Source organism: Pseudoliparis swirei, chromosome 9, assembly GCF_029220125.1.
Source record: "Pseudoliparis swirei isolate HS2019 ecotype Mariana Trench chromosome 9, NWPU_hadal_v1, whole genome shotgun sequence".
NCBI lineage: Eukaryota > Metazoa > Chordata > Actinopteri > Perciformes > Liparidae > Pseudoliparis > Pseudoliparis swirei.
The window spans coordinates 10,521,404-10,547,997 of record NC_079396.1 but is presented as its reverse complement, the minus strand read 5'-3'; the positions used below and the strand labels follow the sequence as shown (position 1 = coordinate 10,547,997).

General features: G+C 39.1%; 2 protein-coding genes across 4 annotated transcripts in view; one reads left to right on the top strand and one right to left on the bottom strand.

Annotated features, from left to right (window-relative positions):
• LOC130199694 (thymocyte selection-associated high mobility group box protein TOX-like) overlaps positions 1 to 2,905 on the top strand; it is a 72,534-nt gene extending 69,629 nt beyond the window's left edge. For 2 of the 3 annotated variants that reach the window (XM_056423410.1, XM_056423408.1), the window contains 2 exons: positions 202 to 341; positions 1,251 to 2,905. In XM_056423410.1, the coding sequence (XP_056279385.1) occupies positions 202 to 341; positions 1,251 to 1,293 (183 nt within the window). In that variant the 3' untranslated portion in view covers positions 1,294 to 2,905. The remainder of the gene's footprint in view (positions 1 to 201; positions 342 to 1,250) is intronic. The other variant, XM_056423409.1, reaches the window with a different exon arrangement.
• A 2,192-nt stretch (positions 2,906 to 5,097) lies between these two features.
• On the bottom strand, positions 5,098 to 17,159 carry LOC130199753 (large neutral amino acids transporter small subunit 1-like). The gene is made up of 11 exons (XM_056423490.1): positions 17,042 to 17,159; positions 15,928 to 16,443; positions 15,649 to 15,774; positions 11,786 to 11,891; positions 11,585 to 11,629; positions 10,598 to 10,721; positions 10,384 to 10,487; positions 10,037 to 10,133; positions 9,379 to 9,528; positions 8,015 to 8,189; positions 5,098 to 7,815 (listed from the first exon to the last, which is right to left on the bottom strand). The coding sequence occupies exons 1-11, from the start codon at positions 17,115 to 17,117 to the stop codon at positions 7,739 to 7,741; spliced, it is 1,596 nt and encodes a 531-aa protein (XP_056279465.1). The 5' UTR covers positions 17,118 to 17,159; the 3' UTR covers positions 5,098 to 7,738.
• Between the last annotated feature and the right edge of the window lie 9,435 nt (positions 17,160 to 26,594).

Genomic DNA, 26,594 nt, shown 5'->3' with positions numbered 1-26,594 from the left:
GGGAGTTGTCATGATGGTGTAAGAAGTCAGATTTGAAGACCCTTTTAAACCATGCAAAGAAATGAGAGAGAAAATAAGTGCTCAAGACCTCTGGCTGCATTTGGCATCATACAGCATCACGGCTCAGCAAACTGTAATGGCTGGCCATCTCAAAGCTAGAGCGATATAACCATTCTCCTCTCCCTCCTCTCCGATCCACAGGGATTCTCCCATATTCAGGCTGATTACCAGAACAGTGTCGGGGGCTCACAGTCTCCAGGGGCCCCTAACCCGGGGCATGGCCAGAACCCTGACTGGGACAGCGAGTACTGCAACAGGGACTGTGGACCCAACCACTGCAGGTGAGCTCATCACACGGTGGTAGTGAATGTTATGTGATGGATGTGATGGTGAACAAAAATAAATCACATCGAGATAGTCACGAAAGTTGGTGCAGGATATAGATTTCTCGGCCTCTGTAGATCCAATCCAGGACATTTGATTGTCGAGAATAGTAAGTATTTGTCTGACAGTTACTCATTTTCCAAACGTGTTGCTCTAAAACACTTCACTTTCACACAGACAGTATTAATCCTAAACTGTGATTCCTCTGCTAAAGCAAAGCATCTCCTTGAAATTGAAATGAGTATTGCAGCAGTAGAACAACGCTATTACCGAGCTTGGAAAAAGTGTGACATCCAATTAAGTTCCCCTGTGTTTCGCTCAGCACACATTGCCTTATTGAATCAAGCTATTCAAGCAGGTACGAGACGAATGTCGCGTCGTCTCACACCTGAAACTTGGTGTTGCTTTTCCGAGAGGCAGCAGAGCTCGAAGTCGGTGTCTTCTGTATTTAGAGCTGATTCATCTATATGTCAAATGGGATCACGGCTGGGTCAAATCACATTGGATGCTCTTTGAAGTACATTGAGTCTTTGCTTAAACCTTTCCCTCAGTGTCAGATCAGAGTAGTTTGGAGTTTTGGAGTGCACTGAATTATTCCCAGTGTGTCAGTAAAGATAACTGGAGAAGAGAATTTGTAATTGATGTTCGGAGAAGCAAGTGATCTGAATATTCTGACTTTTTATTTGTACTGACTCATGTCTGTTGTTTGTCCTCAGCTTTTATGTTTTAGAGCTGTTTTCATTGCCACAGTTTGACTTGAAATAGATTTCGTCACCTGGCTAGGATTTCCTGTTGAAATATATAGGGTGAACGAAAATAGATGTATCCTGACATACATTGTTGTAATACAGCCTATTCTTCCTCAGCAGTGGCATGGGAGCCCGGGACAAGCCTCTCTACCTCACTTGAAGTTGAAAGACCTCCAAATGTCAGACTCCAGGGAGCTTTCCACCATAACAACAACTTCATCGATGTATCTGCTTTTACACCTTCTTCTTTTTTGTGACGGTTCCGAAAATCCCAAAGACTGCTACAGTAACTTCACCTATTTGCCAAGCACTTAGATCGGCCAGAAGCCTGAGGCACTTCTCTTGCTTTTTTCCTTATTAGTGAACTTTTCACTTTTCTGCGGGGGCAGCGAGCTTTAAGCTCATGCCAACATACTGGAAATGAAGACCAAAAAAATAAAAAGTCTTCTCATTCTTTTTTGATTTTTTAAAAAGATGCTCTCTCTCCTCTTCACTCCATTACTCTGTGTTTGCCATGGATTGCCCTCATCGGGGAGAAGAAATGCTCTAAGCATCCTAAAAGTGTATGGGTTTTGGGTAGAAAAGCTAATGCAGGAAACTAGAATATAGTCACCTCAGCAGGGGTGGATGTACTTCAGGACATACTGAAACACCCCAACTGAGTAAAAGCAAATTGACATTTTAAAGAACACATACACTTTAGACGTTTGTAAATCATCCTCGCCCCTCGTAAAGGACTCCCTCTTTTCCTTTTCGTTCTCACAGAGTGATTGTAAATATCACCACAATGGATCCCTCTTATGTGTGTATTTAGCTGTAGTCCCTTACTTTCTTTTTAAAAAAAACATTATTTTCGTTTGGCTATGTAGTTTTTGGGCGGGCGGATTCAGAGAGGGGATAAACGCACTAAAAGTTGTGTTGAAACTCTGCTCACTGGTCTTGTTTCTCTCCAAATGAGAGAGAAATGCAAAGACTGTAAAACACTCCATTTCCTCCTCAACTGCTCTGATAGAGTGTCCCTCTCTTCTCATGGCCTCAGGATGTTACAGAACTGTAGAGGTCAAAGGTTGATACCTCTCCTTTTAGCTCCTTCTCCTTTTGGTCAATAAGGACCGCCCCCACCTGTAACCCCGCTCACCTTTCCTTAGACCTGACACCACTTGTACAGGTGAATTAAAAAAAAGTTGCTAAATGTGAAATGTTACTAAAGAAAAAAAACATAACAGTGGGTTTTAAAGTTTTTGACTAGTTTTATTAGGTGTTTTAGAATTGTGTTAAACTCATCTTTATCATTTTTTGTGAAGAAAAATAATTCTAAAGATATTTTGTTTTTTCACTGTTGCAGGATTTTATTGCATTTTGGAGGAAGAGTCATGGGGATAGATATTTTAAGTTTGTGTATGAACCTGCCAAATGTACTTCTTTAATTTGTAAAGCCGGTGATGAGAGAACCCATTTTGTTTTGTTGAATATCATATGTTTCACAATATGGTCATTCTATTTAATTTGGTTGCAGGTTTCTCATCTATTTATGAATGATATGAAGTAACATGTTGGCTTATTTTCATCAGGGTGCATTATTATTATTATCATTATTATTATTATTATTATTATTATATTATTGATCAAACAACATTATTATTAGAATAATAAATATGTTTTCAGACATTGTTGTTGGTGCAATACCAGTGTACCAGCATTAGATTCATTTTGTGTCACAATTACTTCTTTTGTTTTCTTTTGTCTGTAATAAAATGTTTAAAGTGGAGAAATTGATGTTTATGTCTCTATTTATTATATCATTTTGTTTACATTTCTGAGTCCCAACACATTCAGAATTTGGTGAGAAGCACCTGATAGCTGCGACAGTTTGTAAGCACCTTTACTTTCTCCTGCATGTGTCTGAGGTTAATTAGGAGAATAATCTATGATGTTGGAGGGAAGTTGATGTGACAGCTGTCACATGGCATGTGAGGATTTGAGGCTCCACAGTGTCCCTTTATTAAACTTTAACCTTTCTACATTTTTTTCTTTTCTTAAAACCAGACATGATCAATATCGGGCAACATTTGTTCTGCCCGCTGGTGGTGTTTTCTGGTAAAAGTCCGATAATGAAACTCAGAGTTGATGCAGCAGTACAGAACCACCTGAGAACAAAAATAGGACTGTTTTTTACTTATGAATGTCACAGTTGGATTAAAGGTAGAATAGAAATGGAATCTCTCTCTCTCTCTCTCTCTCTCTCTCTGTGCCTCTGTGTCCTTCTTTCTCCCTCTCTTTCACTATCTTTCTCCACGTCTTGCTCTTTAGCTATGATGATGACGCAGTGCCCCCTAGAGCTGATTTTTTAGTTCCCCTAACCTGAAAATAATCGATCCATCACAGCTCAATGGCTTAAGCTAGACTGTTGGTCAAATATAATACTTATATGTTTACATTTAAATGAAGGAAGGTTTTCAGCTCACCATCATTATCTTTCTTCCAAAACTGTGGTTTTACTAGGCAGCTTCCAGATGAGAATGTGCGTTACAGGGTGATCGTGAAATGGAAAAAGTAACATTAAAATGGAAGCAGTCATCTAAAGAAGTTACATGTGTGAGTATATTGGAGCACAATATCCTTTAAATGCCAACCACGGGGGAAATAATTAAAGTGTTCACGCTTCATTAAGCTTTAAAGACATCATTTATATACAAATACAGTTATACTTGCTTAGAACTGCGTGACAGCAAGATGGCGTTGGACTGGACCTCTGCTGGTTTACCATATCATATTAGTGTTCCTCTACTGCCATCTGCTGGTAATATCTGGTAACATCAACAACTATCAAACCTAATCTCAACATGTGGGGAAGAATATCCTAATCTATAGGATCCTAAATATTAGTCTCATGTTATGGCCAATAGCATTAAGACGAAGACTTCAATTTTTATTAATAAATTTCGTGAAGAAAGACAAACAAATCTAAGCATTATGTAGGATGTGTAGCTCAAATACCTTTCAGTAAATTTATTTTGGCTTTCTATTTATTATTTTTATTTTAGCACCATTTTTTAAGCAAGTCTCAATGCTTGGTGACAAGTGGATTTATTTCACTGACAAAATGTTTCTTGTTATATGAAGAATAGATCTTGCAGGCTCAATAGAACCAACTCAATTATGTATAAAGATTGATGTCGATGATGAATGTTTGCTGTAAAGTTGAGTCAATCTCTTCTCAGCTAGTTATATATAATTAATTTGATGCTGATTTAGTTTTGCCCAGAGTTATTTAACAACACAGATAGCTGGCCTAGATACCTTACATCTTTACATTATACTATAACATACATTTTTAATCTATAATAGCAAAATATTAAAGCATTTCATTTAATGTTAAAGATTGCTACGAATAAACAAACTTAAGTATGTTTATTTTCTATCTCAATAACAAAGTCGTTAAAATATGACATTTCAGTCCCCCACTGGACTTTACTATATTCTATGCACTGGTTTACTATTTTACAAATCAAATGAACTGATCAAGTCACAGTTGGCAGAAGGTATAAAAATAGTCCACACGTCACTTGTGCAATATTGTCTCTTTGCCTGTCCAATCTCCCATCACTAATATTGTCTCCAGCAGCCATTAGAGCCTCTCATTTCCTCTTCAAGCGGATATGAACTCTCCTGACATAAGAGGCATCGGCAGCACTATTGTCTGACAGCCAACAAACAAGAGCAGACAAACAAGAGAGGACAGAGCATTTCATTCAGATCACCACCTAAACACTCGATGGCTGATATGACTCCGCCGTTGGCCCACTTCTTGAGAAAGCCGTGCTCATGAAACATCGTCATTTGGATAGAAGCTATCTTGTGCTTTGGGATTGTCTGTTCTTTTAGAAGCTGTTATCTGCGGGTTCTGAATCACACCCACGAGGAAAACTTCTTTTGTGGGCTTTACAAAACACAAACAACCAGGCCAACTTTAAACAAAAATATGTTTATTGTTAGGTGAACCCACCATGGGCAGCGAAATACAACAGTTACAACAATTGACAAAGGTACCTTCAATTAAAAATATTTTAAATACTCTATTCTAGTTTTTTCTCCACAACACTTTAATTCGACATATAGTTCTTATCAATTCATACACACAGGAGCACTTTGTACACAGAGTTACGGTATGTTATGCATAACATGAGATGTATGATGTACCTGTGTTTGAATGTAATCAGTACCCTTTCTTTCCCAATTGTTATGCTTGTATCTATCTGGCTTTTGAATTAATAAGTCAAATACTTCAATGTTTACTATGGGAAATGAACACAATTATTTTATCTGATAATATACACAAATAACCCAATAAGGCAAATAACTGCATAAAAGTTGCACTTTTTCATGACATTTATATTTTAATAAATCATGTTGTAGAATAGGTGCAGTAGGTATCAAAATGTGTATTAAACTTTCACAACGGCTTTTCTTTCAATCCAGTGGATATTAGACGCCCTTATGGGAGTTATTGTCATTGGAAGGTTCAATACAATTTCCCACTACACTTACAGGTAAGATTTATTTCCACTGCTGTAATTTTAAACGTTAATTGTTGTCTAGTTTGTTGTGAGAACTTGGTCCAACTTCCATAAATAATATGACGGTTGTAGAACGCTTGTTTCACAAAAGAGAAATAGCGACTTTCATATCTCGCTGGAAAAATTATGTTACGACTTTCAGCCTTTCCCTCATTCTGCTGCCGTTTGAAATTCTGAAAGCTTTGCATTCATTTATGTTGGAAAATATTAAATGCATTTCTTTTGATGTCTTCAACCAATATGAAATAATATCCAATTTCAGCTCATCTATTTGATTTGACAGTGTCCTGCAAAAGTGTGTGTCTGATTTTTCTGTGCACATTTCAGAAACCTTTTGCAACAAATAATAACCTCCACCCTCCTTCCTTTCCATCTGAGACTAGTTTTCCTCTGGGATCTTGAGTAGATTGACAATGTTCTTTCAATAACTTTAGAAAAACCTCAGATATTCAGTTTAAAAAAAAAGATTTTATAGGTAAAATATAAAAGCAAAGCTGGTGCCACATTCATTCTGGTCTTATAGTGACAATACAACAACAATGTAAAAAAGAATAACAGTACTACAATTGCTGGCAAAGATCATATATACAAACAACACACACACACACACACACACTAACACTGCAATGGAGTTTTCTAAATACAACCAAAAGGACATCTATGCAGGTCTTCAGTTTCTTATAATAATACCTCACAAACAGCTGCTGATATCCACTGTCATTTCATCAAATACCATCACATATGGAGCACTGCACGACTGACATGGTTTGATGTGAGAATAAAATGATACAAGAAACAGACCTGCTTCACAGCAAAACATCTTCAAGAAATATGACACTCTCCTTCATCTCACTTTAGCTTGTGCTTTCCAACCATTGCCTCCTCCAACCTTGGCCTTCTTTATACACTGTTTACTGTGTCGTTTACTTCAAATGAGTCCAAACATCATTAACTGATGCAGTAAGTTCTCAGTTTTTATTTCACAGTTCAGTAGCGTTCATATTCAAGAAAACGGGAACTATATTCATTTGTGGTTTGTAGTTATCGAATGTCTCACTAAGCTACTTATCGGGACGCGTTAGCTGAACAATACACTTGTGTGTTAGGCCACAAGTGTATCTGAATGCAGCTTCTAGCACATAATGATTCACCCTTTAAGATCATGGCTCTCCTTTAACTCACTAACATGCAACATGTAAGCATGTTCTCAGATTAAAGGAGATGTACTTGTCAAATGTAGAACATCTGTAGTGTTCACAAGATACTGTATGCCTTCATACTTTTTAGGCGACACAAGATCATACTTAAACCCTCCTGTACCAAGATTGACTAGCCGCCCTCATCAATTTCAATTTGTTACGCAGTTATATGCCTGGTTCGTTAAAGTGTTAAAATAAATAGCTTGAGCCAAATCACAAGTGAATGAACGTAGACATATACAGGACTGTCTCAGAAAATTAGAATATTGTGATGAAGTTCTTTATTTTCTGCAATGCAATTAAAAAAACAAAAATGTCATGCATTCTGGATTCATTACAAATCAACTGAAATATTGCAAGCCTTTTATTCTTTTAATATTGCTGATTATGGCTTACAGCTTAAGAAAACTCAAATATCCTATCTCTAAATATTAGAATATCATGAAAAAGTATACTAGTAGGGTATTAAACAAATCACTTGAATTGTCTAATTAACTCGAAACACCTGCAAGGGTTTCCTGAGCCTTGACAAACACTCAGCTATTATAAATCTTTTTTTTTACTTGGTCTGAGGAAATCTTAAAATTTTATGAGATAGGATTTTAGAGTTTTCTTAAGCTGTAAGCCATAATCAGCAATATTAAAAGAATAAAAGGCTTGCAATATTTCAGTTGATTTGTAATGAATCCAGAATGCATGACATTTTTGTTTTTTTAATTGCATTACAGAAAATAAAGAACTTCATCACAATATTCTAATTTTCTGAGACAGTCCTGTATTCAGACAAAAATGTTGTGACAGTCCATCATGTAGTTCAGTGTGTCCAGTGTTATTCATCCGCCTCGCATGGCCCCCTCTCCTCAGGAACAGACATGAAGATCTTTTGACAGAACACGGTGAAGTGATCTGAGGAGAAACAACTCGTCAACATCAGCCCTGTCTGTTTTCTTTTCCTAGGTTACTGCAGGTTGTAGATTTAATTCAACATCGGCCCGACATCTTTGGTTTCCGTCTTTCCTGCCGACTATATAAACAAACCAAATGTATCAATGGCTGAACTAATAGAAAAAGACGAAAATAAAAGAAACAAATATGTCTCACTCACTCAGTATCTTCTGGACCGCATGCGGTTTCTTCCACTTGTAGCCCAGGAAGTACACCGGGATGCCTGTGAGAATAATGCTGCAGCCTACCAGGCACTCAAACGGAGCTGCCCAGAAGGAGACGACGATCATGAAGACACAGCCCAACACAAAGGTCACAGGGATGACCAGATACACCTGCAAAAAGAAAAGAGCATAGATGTAGGTGTGTGTTCCTCTTAACACAGAGGTGTAGATAAAAATGCCTACTAATATTTGAAAAAATAGAATTTATTTGGAGACAGGTTTCAGGAAATTAGTCTTTTTAAGGGTTAGGGTTTTACATTGCTGCCATTAGTTATTATCAGTAATATGCTGTACATGCTGTATGCTGAAACATTTAAACAAAACTATAAATGTCATAGAATGAATCATATAAAATCGTCATAACAATGCCAGTTTTACTGATGATTTAATAAGATAATGATACAATAAGCTGTTGAGTTAATTTGCCTTACTGGGTTATTATTTTCATTTTTTAGTACTTTATATTTCTACTCTACTATATTAGTTTCATTGAGAGGCGTCTGTAGGAGTCTCCTGTAGTCCACTACATTTGAGTTAAGTACATAAGGTGACTGCATTAAATTGAAGTGACTGCATTGAAGAAACAAGGCACAATTCAAAATATAGTAAAAAAATACATCATGAACTGAGGGAGGAGAAACAATAATGTGAACTTCTCTAATACAATTCATAGGGAAAATACTGTTATGCTGTTGCATTGATTTGATTAGTTTAGTTTATTCTTAATACAAATTCAGATCAATAATACAAAATAAAGTCAATAAATAAATAATGATGTATCAAAATTATACTATACCACTATATACCATTCGGCATGATAAGTACTTTTTCTTTGGTGGTATTTATTGGGGATCTATTTATTGCTTGTTAGAGGTTCATCATATAAAAGCAATAGTCTGAGAGCACTCAGGCTGAAAGCCAAGATGAAAGCCTGGTCCACCAAAGTAATGTTCCCATGATGGAACAGGAACAAAGAGACATGTATGTGTGGAAACACCACTCCCTCCTATTCTGAAAACACAGTATGCTTCCACCAATAACAAGAGTGGTGATACAATGGTGCTTTTTTATTATTTATTTATTTGAAAGAAAAGTGGATGCTCTATGAAACCAGGAGACGTGTTGACGTTTTGGGCAGACAAAGAAACTGGTCGAGGTTCAGATAGAGCAAAGGTCTTACAAACAATACGTGGATACCTCGCAGTGACTCTTAAATGAAAGGGAGTTCTTATTAGATAAATCTCGGGAGCCAAACACTTTTACCACATGCAACCCAACCTGTCAGACATGGTTACTCCACCTTAATGGGCCTTCTGAGGTCGGGCTTGGTGAAGCGCAGCCAGATCATGCCGGCAATGGCCATGCCAACACACAGCCAGGTGAAGAAGCTGAAGAGGTTGATGACAGAGAAGATGTCCTGCGATATGGTGTACATCATGGACAGCAAACACTGAGAGGAGACACCATTGTATTAGTCTAGTACACATAGCATATATACACACACACAAGTAGTACTTTTTTCAATTCAATTCAGTTTATTTTATACAGCCCAATATCACAAATTATGAATTTGCCTCGGCGGGCTTTACAAACAACATCCCTGTCCCAGGACCTCACATCGGACCAGGAAAAACTGAAGTTATTTGGAAATATGATTTAAGACTTGGGGAATGTGTATGATGCTAAATGCTCTCACGCTGTGAACATTCAGAGAGTTGTGATTAGTTTTAGTGGCTTTGACAAAAGGAATCTTGCCAAATAAAAACTATTAAAATAGCTTGTGACCGTGATATACGTCAATAAAGGTCAGACGTTAGTGCACCTTTGTTTACCTAAAACCTTATTGGATTACATCATAGGTTGTTGAGCTGATTTGACAACAATAAGTCCAAACACTGATCCTTGAAAAAACAAAGACAAAAACAACTGTCAGACTATAGCCGTTAGAAGCGTCTTACTGTGAAGATGAGAGACGGCACTGGTGTGAAGAGGTCTGTGTGCACCAAACCCAGAGCAGCAGGGAGTTGACCCTCTCGAGCTCCAGCATAAAACAACCTGGAAGAGAGAAAGCTCTGTGGCAGTTCTTTTGTGATGAAATAGTCGCCCGTGATAATATTTTCTAACCCGTAACCGTCATATAAGACTGAATATCCTCCCTACATTTGAGAGTGTTTAACACCTTAAAGACCGATATTTGACTGGAATTTTAATTTTTGCAAATAAACTGTGCATTACCTTATTTATATAAGTTACAAACGGGTGTATTACAGCATTAAAATGCGACTTAAGTTTAATTCTATCTCACCTTGCTGACGTGAACAGGGATCCATTGACGGCTCCAAAGCAGGACAGTCCCACAAAGACCGGGATCAACCAGGCCATCACACCGAGATGGTACTCTCCAAAACTCTGCCAAACAGCACGGCATGTATGAGAAAACACAGCAGACCAACAAGATGCAACCGACGGCTTCGACTTACAAGTCTTAGCTAACTTTATGGCAGGAAGACAAAGCTCACCATGGCAACAGCCTCAGACTCGACCATGACTTCAGGAGAGATGGTGGTGAAGTAGGCCAGGTTGGTCAACACGTACACCACCGTTACTATAGGCATGGATATGATGATGGCCAAGGGCAGGTTCCTGTGGGTCAAAGGTCATTCCAGAAGAGGAAACCCACCATATTTCTTCATAATATCTGATTGTTTCCATTGTATTTATAAGCTCAGTGATATAATTTCATGAATATCAGTGTACAAATATCTGATGACATTCTCTCTCTACTTTTGGATGAATCTTCATCTCTCCATTGCACATTATTAACTCTGTTTCCTCTCCGGAGTCCTTGTGACTTCACGTCTCATAGGGTCACTTGGACCTGGCTGAGTCTGATGCCCTTGGCACTGCTGATGCCCCGCCCACTCCTCCTCTCTACCTCCATCTGCCTGATGGATCATGGAGGTCTGGATCGTGGTCCATGCCGACTACCAACTATTCATACACTCTGTCATATTCATAGAATGTGTTATAACTCTGTAATGCTTCCTTCTGTACACATGACATCTATTGCATATGTCCATCCTGGAGAGGGACCCTCCTCTGTTGCTCTCCTGAAGGCTTCTTCCCTTTTTTCGTACGTGTACAGATTGTAAAGCCCTCTGAGGCAAATTTGTAATTTGTGATATTGGGCTATACAAAATAAACGGATTTGAATTGTATTGAATTGATGAGTGTTGTACAGTGGTCAGCCGTGCTAAACTTTCTAATATAAAATAAAAAAAAGCAGCTCCAACACTTATATAATATGCAATCCAAAACTTGTCAAGAGAGCTGTGTGCCGACCTTTTTGAGATTGCTTTTGTATTGGATTGCATTAAAATGTAAAGGGCATCAAGTCCCTGTTTCTTCATGCAATCAAGTGATGGCAAACAGCTGGTCATGGATGAGGGCATTCATGCTGTTGGCATATACAATCCTCAAAACAACATTCATCACATTTATCTCACCTCTCAGGATCGATCATCTCCTCGGTCACGTAATTCAGATAATTCCTAAAAAAATAAATAAAGCTTAACAACATTTTTAGGATTGGGTGAAGACTGGAATTACTGTATGTGGTATTGCAATGCAAACATTTGGGAGCTATAAATACATTATTTCTATTTCTGGTCTTATAATTACATCAAAATAGGTGACAAATGTCTCACCAGCCTCCGAAAGCAAAGAGTCCACTGTACAGAGCCAAGACAATATTGTCCACTCCCAGTTTGCTGCCTTCAAATGCTTTGTCTGGTTTCAGGTACGGCACATCACCTGCACACACATAAACACAATAATAAGTTACAGTAAATCTAAGACAACGGACACTCTTTTTCCACTGACATCTTTAGTTTATGAAGTCCCATTCAGGGCTGCTGCCCTCTTTAATTTCCCCTTTTACTTTTGACAGCCTTTACATTTCCAACTCGCCAATTGTGACTGTGTCTGAACACTTTGCCTCCAGGGTGGCGCATCTGCTTTAACGAAGGGAACCATAATCAGGTCCTGTCCAGCTGACACTTCAAATATCTTCTGATAAGTAAACCTCAATCCTCTTATTTATCCGCAGCCATTAACAAATCCACGCTATCATCAGTGTGTGCGCGCATGTGTGCGTGTGTGTGTGTGTGTGTGCATGTGTTTGAATTCTTGCTTCTGCACAGCTTTCTTCTCTACCTGTCACTTTCAGATGGTAATGACTGCTTTCCGTGAGGCCTGTATTACACACACACACTCACACACATTATTTCCCTCACTAGTCCGGGCGCACTCTGAAAGACCACAGTGTAACAGTCGGCAAGCTTCGACGCCTAGTTTCCATGGTAACACAGTATGGAGCACAATGGTGGTGGGTGTGGCCTTGCCAAAGAAAGGGGAGGGGGTGGCTGGGGAGTAGCAGATGTAGCATGGAGCAGACGATGGACACACCAACTTCCTTTGACTGGCAGGACTGGAGCTGATGCAGTTGCTTTGCTATTAGTATTGAAAAGCATATATATAATTTTAATAATAAAATAATATACAAAGCATAAATATATATGCATACATATACACTATACAAAGCATATATATATAAATATATATATGCTTTGTATATTATTGTAATATTAAAATTATATATATGCTATTAAAATGATATACTAAGCATATATATATATATATGCTTTGTATATTATTTTAATATAATGCATATATATATATATATATTCTTTTTAAAACAAAAATAATATACATAAGGCCAAGATGGAGTGAATCACATCAGCAATTAAGAACCAACTCATTGAAGATTCAGTTCACACTGAGATTCATAAGGACAATTAAATACTGTAGGCAAAGAAACACTTTCATTTTTGCAGCATCAGTGAATTTAAAATGTCCACAATTTCCCTTATACGATAATATTAATTCTTTCATATTCTGTTTCATATTTCACATATTACAGGATATACAGGAAACATATTTATAGAGGCTACACATTGTACAGTCATGTATGAAAGCAAGTGTGATGTCAGTGTACCTCAGAGTACACACATGTACAGGACTGTCTCAGAAAATTAGAATATTGTGATGAAGTTCTTTATTTTCTGCAATGCAATTAAAAAAACAAAAATGTCATGCATTCTGGATTCATTACAAATCAACTGAAATATTGCAAGCCTTTTATTCTTTTAATATTGCTGATTATGGCTTACAGCTTAAGAAAACTCAAATATCCTATCTCTAAATATTAGAATATCATGAAAAAGTAGACTAGTAGGGTATTAAACAAATCACTTGAATTGTCTAATTAACTCGAAACACCTGCAAGGGTTTCCTGAGCCTTGACAAACACTCAGCTGTTATAAATCTTTTTTTTTACTTGGTCTGAGGAAATATTAAAATTTTATGAGATAGGATTTTAGAGTTTTCTTAAGCTGTAAGCCATAATCAGCAATATTAAAAGAATAAAAGGCTTGCAATATTTCAGTTGATTTGTAATGAATCCAGAATGCATGACATTTTTGTTTTTTTAAATTGCATTACAGAAAATAAAGAACTTCATCACAATATTCTAATTTTCTGAGACAGTCCTGTATGTATGTATGTACGTATGTATTTATATATGTATGTATGTATATATGTATGGCTTCACAGTCACTTAGACTCAATCACACGGCTGCAGACTGACAAGCCTTGTGCTCAGTTAGCTGCCAACAAACTGAAAGGAGGGCAGTCTGCTTGGTTGGGCTCATTAGCAGTGGCGGGCCGTCAGGGCCAGCAAGGCCTTCTCTGCTGGCCTAAACATCATCAGAATATATATATTTTTCTAAATATATTTTCCCACAAATATGTATTCAATTATTTCCCAGAGTAAGAGTTATTCTCTTAATTTCATAGCGTTCCTCTTGGTTGCGCTGCTGCCAGCGCCAGGTTGAGATTTGGAGGGCTGGTCTTTATGTTAGATCTTTTATCCAATCATATTCAGCCATCGTGTGTTGCCAGGGGGCTCAAATCTGCCCGTACGCCTTCAGAATCAACATTGCGGGCGCTGGTAGCTTCAAGTGAATGGGAATGACAATGTTGTGTCAACCAATCAGCTTTAGAGTTGGCTCCTCTAGGCCTTCGAGAAGGCCCCGGAACCGGCACAGGAGCCAGCTAGCAGGCGGAGTGCTGCACGTCTTTTGATTGGATTATCAATATTGAGAGGCGGGTCCTATGGGCAGGTATATGCAGAACCTCAGAACTAGGAAACTGAATTTGATAAAGGAATTAATTCGCGGACTACAAAGCTGTTTTTTCAACCCACAATGGCGGAAGGAGGAGAAGATGTCGATTTGGTCGAGCATATACTTGAAATCTGCTTTGGGTGCGACAATGCCCTGTTTAGTGAACAAACTAGTGCAAGTGACTTTTTTCTTCTTCTTTTTCTCCGTCCCGATGCGCGCATTCTGCAGCGCGCGAGACGGAGAGCCGAGAGAAATGACATGCTGTTGTGTAGATACGATCAACATCAGACGGCTGTTTAGTTTAATAAGTGAACAAAGACGTGCTATAGAGAAAATGACGGGGGCGGGCCAATTTTTTTTAATGTCATGCGATCTACCAATACTACGCCGCGATCGACGTATTGAGCAGCCCTGGTCTAGAGCCATGGCATCATAATGATAGTAATAAGAGGTGGATTAATTCGGGTGGGACTGTGTAGGACCTCACTGAAGGCCCAGGCCCCAGGCCCACGGCCCGCCACTGCTCATTAGTATTAGTCAACAATGTGTTGATCATTAGAGACAAAGGAAATAAACCTGGGTTTAGGCAGACGATAATGTAGATAACTACTTAAAACGTTTTTAAAAAAATACAAATATAGATAAAAGATAAAAACGTAATTGTTTCCTATTTGATTACACTCTTATGACTATCATTATGTCAATGAACAAAAATATAAACTAGTGGGAGATGGGTGAACACACTGTAAACATACTGGGAAATACAGAATTATTATATTGGATAATAGAGAAAGCAATAGATTTATTTCTCTACCAAAAAAAAAAAGTGGATCTAAATCTATAGAGGACATTTAAAACCTGTCAGCCATTGGCAACAATACAAAAGAGTTTTCCTGAGAATTAAAGTAGATTATATTTGGCTGAAGTAATCATAATATGAATGTTCATTTGGGCACATGCCTCATCACACACACAACAAACACTAACCTTTTTTACACTGAAGTGAAGATGTCTAACAATAAAGTTTTACAAAAGATCAACTTGTCTAATTTTTCCAGTCAACTGAGCATGTTGGGATCCAGATGTTTGAAGCTAGATTTTACATTGGAAATGAAACCAGATTATGAGACAGAAAAAACAGCTGGAAATGTATATCAGCTTGAGTTAATGTTGTGTTTATGCTTTTGCACTCTTCGTGTTGTGTAGAACTGCGGCCAGAGAACGCTACACAGCACAGATGTACAGTACATGATCCATGAATGAACCTGAACACAACACACTTTAAACCTCTGGGCTTCTTCAGTCGATGAGTAAGTGGGACTCACCTGTGGAAATCTGGATGAAGCCAAAGATGATGATGATGAGCAGGGCTACTAGTTTGGAGACTGTGAACAAGTCCTGCACCTTGGTGGCCGCTCTCACACTGATGCAGTTTACAAACGTCAGGGAGGCTACAGGAAGTGGAGAGATACACATAAACTTACAAATTAGGTTGTCGGGGAATAATCACCTGGGATTATCAATTTAGTGCATTTTTATGATTCGCCATCTGTGAAGAAAGAAAAGTATTTGCGAGGTAACCCCGGCCAAAAAGCCAAACTCACTTAGACACATGCAGGCAATAACTTTGGCTGCGCTGTCGGGCACGGGGCAGTTTGGGTACAGGGGTTTCAGAAGGTAGGTGGCGAACACCAGCGACACCACGTACTGTGACGACGGCCGGATGATGAGCATCTCCACCCACAGCTTCAGGAAAGCCGCCAGCTCGCCATACACCACCAGGATGTAAGTGTAGTCGCCCCCCGACTTGGTGATGGTTGTGCCAAGCTCAGCGTAGCACAGGGCGCCCATGGTCGAGATCACTCCACAGGCGGACCAGATGATCAGGGAGAGCCCGGCTGAACCGGTCTCTTTGACCACGCCTGTTGGAGTGACGAAAATGCCAGAGCCAATGATGGTGCCGATGATCATTCCCACTCCATTGAAGAGGGTGATGCTGCGTTTGAGCACGATCTTCTCCCCTTTGGCGGGCAGGTCGGTCGGGCTTGTGGCAGTGGGAGCAGGGACCATGAGGGTAGATGGAGACGCTGGCTGCTCTAGAATCAGACCATCTTGGTTTCCTGGAGAATAGGGGACGGCGGGATGAGAGTTTCACATTTAAAGGTTAGACCATTAAGTGTTGCCAGTGATCACAAAGAAAGAGTGTATTTTGAAGTTTTTCTTTGCTGAGATATTTTAAACTCTGATTGATCAATAAAATACCAAACTTAGATGAAAACAATAAAGTTTTTTTTAAATATCTGTTGGTGAGGCAGCAAGGGGATGCAGTGAGGTCATTCTGGTTCAGCAATTTAGCAAAATGTGTGACATGGACTGCTCAAAAACAAGGGAAGCGGGCCCATCAGTCATTTTTACAACCTTTTTCTAAGAAACTTTCTCACCTTATTCCCCCTCCCTCTGTTAATTCTTACAAACACATGACTAGGTAAGTGTGTGCACACACCCAGTAAAGGGCCCCCGTGGAAACACAAGCTCTATGTGTATGTATTATATGTGACATTTATTCACCTGCCACATCGGCCACCTGTCACTATCACCACTAAACACCATGAAGCATCTCAATAGCCACGTCAGTCCGTAGGTAATTTAGCATGAGACAATGTTGCATCAGAGTGCATGGCGGACTCATGCAGCTCTGGGAGCACGCACTGTACCTACCTCCAATCTTCTCCTGGCTTGCTGCCTTGGCAACGCTCTCCCGGCTGCTCCGTGACTTCAGCTCCGGCTCAGCCATCTTCCTTCTTAATCTGGGTCCCCTTGTCTTGTCTTTTTCCTCCTGCCCCCCTTTTCCTTCCACCCTTTATGTCCCCTTCCTCCTCGTGCCTAGATTTCCTCTGTCACCCTCACACACACAAAATCCTCTCCCCCACACCCCTGCTCCCCCCAACCCGGTCTCTAGCCCTTGCTGATTCGTCCTTCCTCACACACATGCACACAAACTCTCCTCTTCATTTGCACACACTGCCTTCGTCACTCAAACGAGCATTCATCCGACCCTGAGTCTCCCCGTCTTTCCCTCCCTCCGTCTCTCAAGGATATGGTGGGGAGGAGCTGACCTTTGCGATGATGCTGTTGAGCTGCTGCTGCCTGAGCCGACGCCGACTCTGAATGAATGATGGGATAGCTTAGAGGGGGAAGTGGGCTACTGGCAAGCACCATTAGGAGGGGCCCTGTAATCTGTGCCGCCTAATCCAGTAGTATACAGTATGTCCATGTACGCCTGCAGTGTGTGCACTCATGTCAGAGTGTATTAGGAAGGATGCTCTGCATGCAGTGCTCCCCCTAGTGACGTTAACGTGTGAAAACAAGTGTCTTTGTTCTCCTTCTGTCGCGCAGAAAGGTGACACCGGAGAACAAATGGAGACCCACTGCTCAGCGCACATAATGCAGAATATTGATGATGAGGCACAGCATTATATTCAGTGTCCTCATACTGCACCCTACTTTAGATAGAGACACACTATGAGTGACATAAAGTAAAATCAGTAATAGATGTTATACCGGTTTCCAGACAGTTTTAAAAACAAATTGGTGGATTTAAAATACAACAGTCTAAATAATTTGGAAGGCCGACAGCATCTGAGATGTTAGAATTAGAATTGGTTAAATATATAAGATTGCAGCTCATTGTATTCCTGAAATTAACAAAACGTTTGGAGCGTCAGTATTTTTTTAGTTTTAAGTTTTTATTTGACAAATTGCACTATAATATCAGGTTGATTTCCTTGAATTGATGCTTAAATTGGTTGCACTTCCCATTTGTAACCACTAGATGGTGCCCTATAGATGTTTCAAATTTGAGATGTATTTTTATGACTTGAGGGTCAACCATTGCAGTTTAACTAGGTGACGCACACGTGGAATATGGTGTACTTAAAAGTATTCGCAACTCAAATTCTAATGAATACATTTTATTTGTAGCCTTTTGTGAGATAACCAGCACACCGTGTCCTCTCATGTAAATTGGTGCAGTCAATAAGGTATTTCAATATATGCAGCGACTCAGTGTTTTAAATAGGAGAAACACATTTCCCATCCAGACCTGATTAAGCCTACTGAAGGAGATTAATCAAATAGTAAAATAGAAATTTCCCCACAATACAGAGCACCAGAATACACTTAGGAAGCTGGCGAGTGGCGACTTGGTCATTGTTGGATGATTGGCTCTGATTGCGAAACATCTAGATAGCAAGGGCATTCTTCTCCATCCAATGAATTACTCACCTCAAATTGAAGAAGACCTGGCCACAATTGGAGAAACAGTGTTTACTCTGCGCACTTCTGCACTAGTGATCAGAGGATCGTTTAGCAACCTGTAGAGGGCAGCAGTACGTCTTTGCAACTTCTAGCCTGCAGAATTCCAAGTCGAAGAAGAAGTACTCCACTTCCTACTTCTTCTTCTCTTTTGGTTTGAACAGTGAACAGTGAATGCCGCCCCCTACTGTACCGGAGTGTGTAAAGATAAACTTCTTTAAATAAAGGCCATTTTGTGTCTTATACAGAGCACCAGAATACACAGAAATCATAAACGAGTCCCAAAAAGTAATATGGGAGAGGAAACAGTAGAAATGAAATGTTGAGGGTTTACAATTATTATAATCGAAATGATTATTGAAAAGGCCAAATAATAAACATGGTTATGATACTTGAGCATCTCTAAAAGTGTATAAATAGGTCAACCTTGAATTATGTGTACGTCATAAATCTGCGATCCAGATTATAGACTATAAACTAGTAAATATATATCTAGATCCTAGAATATAAACTAGTAGATATATAGATTATAAAAAGACTGTGTGTACGTCATGAGTCTGCGATGCAGATACGAGAACAGTGGTCCTTAACCTTATTGGAGGTGGGCCTACTGAACCCTGCAAGCTTCAGTGCCGTATAATAATTCTTGAACACATTTTAGGTAAGAAAAATCTCATTAATTGTCAATATAGCGATCACATAAGGCAAAAAAAAATACGTACAGAAGAAGATTATTGAGCTTGTCAAAATAGGTGCAGCTAAATAGATTCGCTAGTTGGTGTGGTTAGGGTACTTATAATGTAATACATATATAGCTGTCACTTTCAATGAAACCAGATTGCTCCAGACAAAAAAACATATTAGTATATAAGTTTTCAATCACTTTATTAAAATACAGTTATATCTGTGCAACATTTAGCTTATCGTTGCTGCAATTAACCTGTTTTTCACTGAACATCTCTTCAAAATAATAACAATAAAGCGCAACCTTTGAAAAAAATAAACAACCAGTTCAAATATTTGGAAAAATGTGTTCTACTGAGTTTTACACTGAATATCTTTTAAAAACATTTAAACGATTGCAGATGAGTGAATCATCCCGTTTATGTGTGATACAATGAGTTGTCCACGACAACTCTTCAAGCAAAGCTTGATACGGCCACTCTCACTAATGCCCCACCTGTCGTTTCTGCTCCTGAACCCGGAGCAGAAGAGCTACTCCGAGACGACTCGTCCCATCTTCACCACCTCTGGAGCGTTTAAAAAAGCAGATATGTCAGTTTGCTTTTCACGCGACATGTCGCGGGCTGGTGGGAGCCTGCTGACCTGTGCGCAGGTGTCTGTGCGCATGGGGGCGGAGCTCCGCCGGGGGCGAGACCAAGAGGAGAAAGCGACATGCGGCTGTGTAGATACGATCAATAACATACGGCAGTTTAGTTTATTAAAAGAACAAGGTGGGGAACCTTAAATTACTTCTGCAGTAATTTGGCGCTATAGCGAAAATTGCAGGGGGTGATTTCATAATGGTAGGGGAAACACTGCTGTGTGTGTCTACCCCCGACGAACCCGGGGGTTCGATCGAACCCAGGTTAAGAACCACTAGTACATCTATAGATTACAAAGCGCTACATGTTTGCAAAAATGCATTCCGAGAATGAGCCCCGTTCTGTTGATGCGTGCGCACACTTGCATGACTAGAAACGCTGACAAAGTCGACCTGCGATCACCAAGCTCCGTTCAATGAACTTCTTAGCTTGATCAGGGTGAGCCGCGGGCCGACGCTGGGTTTAGCCAGGGCACTTTCTGCCGGGAGTCCGGGGACTTTCCCCTGGGCGGGTTGTAGAGAAACCAGGTCCCCTGTGTGTAGCCCAGATAGCAAGTCTTCTGAATGCCCGGATGAAGAAAGGGACTCGCGGAGCTTTAGTAGGGAGACGGACAGCAGCTACTCAACTTCATGGTGTCGCAAAATGTGTAAACTGGTCCCATAGTGGAACTTTAATAAACAATACACGTATTTAATGCTAGCGGGAGTTCGCTCTTTCAAAGATCGTCTCTTTCCTTTGTAAATAGCTTAGTTTGTTGAAAGGTTGAAAACCCGCAAGGGCTCATGGGATATTTAAAGGTATGGTAGAAAGACAATGGCCACCACAGGTACGCTTTTATTTATATGTTAGTTATGTATAATGCAGAGACGATCGTGCCACAGCATTATATTTAAAGACGTGACCGATTGGACTGTAAACGTACTGTAAACGTACTGATGTCGCCTCTACACGTTGATTATACAGTCTCGTGCAATAGTTTGAAAAAAGCAATGTTCGATTTTTTTAAAGGAAAATCAAATTAATGATATCTGAAATTTGAAAGATATACCTGCAGTCAACTATTACTGGTATCTGGTAGGGAAACATACATAAATCAGAGGGTACTGATAGTAATTCTCTCAGGGGAAACCAGGTGGCGCAAATGATCTGCACAACTGAAACACAAATACGTTTCAATAATAAAGAATACTTGAGTTATACGACTAACCTACAGCTTGTATTCTTATCTTTGTGTTTGAATCCACGAATGACCATTGGCGGTGCAGGTATTCGTGTATTTATTCAATACAAATGTATGAGTTATCACTATCATAAAAAACCTGCATTTGGCCTACAAGTACAGGCTCTTAGTTAAACATAAAGATGACAGATTATTTAAAAAATGTACACAGGAATCCAAATAAAAAGTGTTGATTATGCACAATAGAACATTTAGGTGTGTTGTCATATATGATACTCTTATATGAGTTACTTTTAGAATGGATCTGTCAAATGTGTCAGCAGATTAAATAAACGCTCCACTGCTTGTAACCTTGTACGAGCACATTATGATGCTGCTGGTTTATAATTTTATTAATAATAAATGTTCTTGTACTGGTCATAACCCCATGATGGACTTATGTGAGGTGACATCATAATACAGGTGAAGTCAATGGGGTTGTACAAGTAAATACATGTACTCAGGTACCTCACAGAAGTACAGTTATGAGGTGCTTTCATGAATATTACCACACTCGGCTGTCCGTTACATATGAGCTAACAGACTGATAACAAAATAAAGAATATATTACAGATCTATGATGATGAAAGTGATCACTACAGCAATTGGGTGTGGGGGGTGTGATTGAGTGGTATGCCTGCAATGCAGAGTAATCCGTTAATAATTGCTCAACTATGTAATGCTTACACCAGTCGCCGGATATGATCATGTGCTGCACCGGTATGATGGAACATTAATTACAGCTTTTGCCGACAACGGCGACAAATATTGATGGGAAGACAGCCCACACAGAAGGGTACGCTGTGTCATCTTACAGGGAGTCTCATAGGATTTTAAAACAATGAGTTTACACTTCTTCTGGATGTTAATGAAGGCAGTTCGTGCTCCATCTCCTTCAGTAGCTTCTGAAAAAAAACGTTTGCCATTTTTCGACAAAGAGTTTAAAAATAGATAGTGGTAACCAGAGGCAGAGGAAGAAATAAGTGTAATCAGTGGAAAAATACTCAGTGAAAATACAGGCTTGTTTACAGTAAATGTACCCAAGTATTGAAATATTTACGGGCTCATCGTGAAGTGTTAGATTATTGATGAGTAAACCGTATTTGAATGTTGTAGCTGGTCCTGGTGCAGCTGAGCCCGATTAATATCTCATTATACTGTTGGGGATTTTACAACACATGAATCTACACAGTGTGTAATAACATCACTAAACTACAATAATGACATCTCTGGGGATGTAATTAAAAGAAGTATTTGCTCTGTGTAAAACTGCATTACCTCAATCCTGAGCCCATATCATAGCCCAAATCACTTGATGCTACAAATTTGACATTTTTAAGGCAATATTTTAAAAAGCGTATATGTTGAATACAGCATCGCTCCAGATGAATGTCGCCGACCACAAGTTGTAGTCCATAGAAGAACAGGAAGTTACTACCAGTGCACCAGTATTACATTGATTACACTCCCTACCCCATGCTTTATTTATACATATTTAGGGATCTGATTCTCTATTCTGATTTTCTTTACATTTTTGTCATGCTTTCATTTATTTTTGGCCTTGCTATTTTTACTGCTCTTTATTGTTGTTTTCCTTGTCTTTCTTCTCGCTTATAGACTTGTATCTGTAATCCTGTTTCACAGGCTGCTTCAATCTCCCCTGTTTTCAACTGTTAATCCTATCATCTTCTATCCATAATCTTTTTTTTTTACCAGAAAAATATATCTTTTGCTCACTCTCTTTTCCGTTCTCTCGACCCATTCTTCTTTCATTTTCTTGTCCTCTTATCCATCTGACTCCTCTCTCCCGTCCTACACTTTTCCACAGTTGATATCTCTTTTTGTTGCTTTGCTCTGTTTATGAACGAGGAGAGACAGTGATACGTTTTATTACTGAACATCTGTTTGATGTACTGAAATAGTTTAATGCAGTATACACGTACATTGCAGCGTATATTTGTAGTCTACATGACAACACTATGTGGATATCGGATTTCATTTGAGCTTTTCATGTTTTTTTCTTTTTAATAGTGCAAAGTTAAATGAAAATATGGTGCAAATTGAAAAAATAGACCCAACAAAATGTAAAAGGATATATATATCTATATATATAGAGAGAGAGAGAGAGAAAGAGAGAGAGCGAGAGAGATGTATATATATACATATATATATATATACAGTATATATATATAATATATGTATATAGGTCCAATATCACACACATTTTCCTCAAGGGACTTCACAATCTGTACAACATACCTAAGTCCTTAGACCCTCAATGTAGGCAAGGTAAACTACACAGATCAACCCTTTAACAGGGAAAACAATATGAGAAACCTTAGGAAGAGCAACCGAGTAAGGTTGCTACTTTTTTCCCTCTTTCAGGCAAAAAGACAAAGCAGTGAAACAGAGTTAATGGATCAATACAGATATAGAGTTATCTTTGTGGATCAACGGGGGAAATGTAAGTGTGTGTCTTTCGGAATGAGCATGAGTGATTGTGTGCCATGTGTGCATGTACATGTGAGGGTGGCTTGGGAAAAGTTAGACAAAATAGGAATAAAGAGAAAATGAAAGGAGAGAAAAATAAGTTAGACATTGTGGACATCTGTGTTGGATGTATATACCTTTGAAAAATGTGTAACTGGATGCTGTAGCATTAACATTAAACTGACGGAGGGGTCTAGTCTAAAACATAAAGACAACCCAAGAAAAGTAAAAAAAGCACAGACGTTGGGCCATTTAGTGCAGATGCATTAGTAATACAGCAGATGTTTCACACATAATTAGATGTGTTTCCTTTTTTATTTTTGATTCTCCCTGAAGACGATCACACATTCCAGTGGGTTGTTCGCATCACATGTGTTGCCATCTTACCCCACACTGTCCCACATAATATTCTTCTATTCTATAGACTTCCATCTGCTCATTTTTTTCCTCCTCCTTCATTTACCTCTCCCCCAGTTATTTGTCATGTATTTCATGGTGCCAATGTACCATCTTTCCACTCTTCAAAGAACATCGACCCCCCGTTTCCATCACCCACCCACATTCCTCTCGGTTTCATCAGTTTTTTTATCAGCTCCACTCAAACCTCTTGCATTTCCTCATGATAACCCCAATCTGCCTGCACAAGATGAATTGGATTTATTTTACTAGAACTTCCTGTTTTTTTCTTTCTTGCTCCCTTATCTTTCTAGACTGTATTTTGCCAGAGCTTTTATGTCATTTCCCTCGTTCTGTGATCCTTGTGGTGCATTTGGCTCCACGTGCTCTTGTACCACTTGAACCTCTCCATCACTCTGTGGTTGGTCGGCTGCTCTGTAGTCGAGCCAGATTCTCCAGACAGTGACTCAGTAAATATTGACCAAATGTGAACCGCTCTCCTTTCAATGTCAATTACTGCAAATATGGAAATATTGTTTTAAGTGAGCTGGAGCTTGTTAATAAGCAGGGTGTGCTTCTGTTTCAGTCTTCATTTTTGGCATCTCTATGGTTACAATTTAAGACCTGAAACAGCAAGTACAATTTAATGATGTGCTCAGAGCAGTGTTTTTGCCCTTCTCTGGTGTTTACAAAGGCACATTTACAGAAATACAATCCCTCCATTGCTCATGTTTATGGGCAGGAGCAGGAACATAACCATACTGTTGAATGCCATCAATTCAGTTTTATTCCGCCCATTAAACTGAAAGACAATCTGAAAAAGCTCCACTCAACACGCATTTGTATCATCTGCCGCCAGAGTGAATGTCTGCCCAACAAAAGTACAGGAATCGGAGCCCATCTGATAAGACAGATCACACCAATCCAGAAATATATTGTGTGCCTCGAGCCGTCAGTAATCCCTCCTTGATAAAACTGTCACTATAAGTGGGCCGGGAAACTGTACCCGTCGCTGCAGTCTCTGAATCCTCTCCTCCATCCTCCTGATACTTTATAGTTTATCACCAATCTGGCCACTGGTGTGTGAGTCTGTTGAGGATACCGGAGCTCAGGCTTTCTGCTCCAGTTTGCTTCCATTTGGCGTCAATGTGCAGTGACAGTTGACCCTGATTGTAGTGGTCACACCATTTATTCTGATAATCCATTCATTCCCTCTCATCCTGTATCAAACTATTCTGACCACTCATTCTTAATTATACATGAGCACAAACACAAACATGTAAGCTCCTAATTGACCAAATAGTGACATTCAGGTGCTTTAATATATAATATTCTGCTAATGGGTACCAAACACCACATGGCTGTAATTTGTGATAATGGGCTGTATTAAATAAATTGAATTGAATTCTTCGGTCCACTTTACATTTATTTAATATAAACCCTCTTTGATTCTGGGAGAACTGACTCACTGCTTAAACATACTCATTAAACATATACAAGATGTTTTTTTAGCCCACATAGCCGGCAGTTGTTTTGGCCTCGACATCCTGGCAGAAGCCTCGCTGTCACTGAGGAGAACAGAGCAGCAGGGGAGGATTAGTATTTGAGATCTGAAGCAGCAGAAGCATTTCTCTCCATGAGAGGCTACAAAAGACCTCCTGCCCGCAACATCTTCTCTTCCTTCAGCTTACATCTCAGAGAAACCTTTCCTTTGTTGGGACCTGAAAGGCTGCATATCCCCCTGACTGCTGGAACAACTACAGAGTTTAATTTAGGTTTCATTATGTCATTATATAACAAATGTAAATAGGATTAATATATTTACTTCTAAACTAAATAGGCTAATACTTTCAGTTGCAATGAGAGGTAAAACCGTGCCCTACTTTCAACGTCTGAGGAACCACTTGTGGAAAATAAGGGTCTCTTCAGTTCCAATAATATAGTTAGTACTGAGAGGAAATCCTCATATTATCATATATTATATTGTACATCAATTACATGTTGGGGTCATTTTTAGTAGAACAATTCCACCGCTTGAACTGCTTATTTATGGTCGTTAATACATTGGTATAAAGAAGCCGTGAAGACAAATATATCCTAACATGCAGGCTGTGAATGCACTGTGGACATTTTGTGCTTAAACCTTCTAAAATAGAGTTGATTTAAGTCGAAGGAATCGAAAAGAATAAATTGATGCAACACAACAAATTGTTTCATTGCGTTTTAGATGTTTCTCAAAGGTTCCAGATATCATGAGCTTATAGTTATTTGAAATGTGTCAGTCTTATTCAGTCAAGGAGATGGAAAATCATTCTTCTTCTTTTTAGTCGTTGTACATATTATTTGAATTCTAATACATCATTTAGAATACAACATACAAGAGAAGCCACTAGAGACAGTATAACAAAAACACTATTTGAGGTGGCAGCAATACAGTGGACCATGTGGCCCATACATTAATTTAGTAATACATATGTATTTTTTTAAATATGTAATCACAATTTTTGAACACCGCACTCATCTTAAG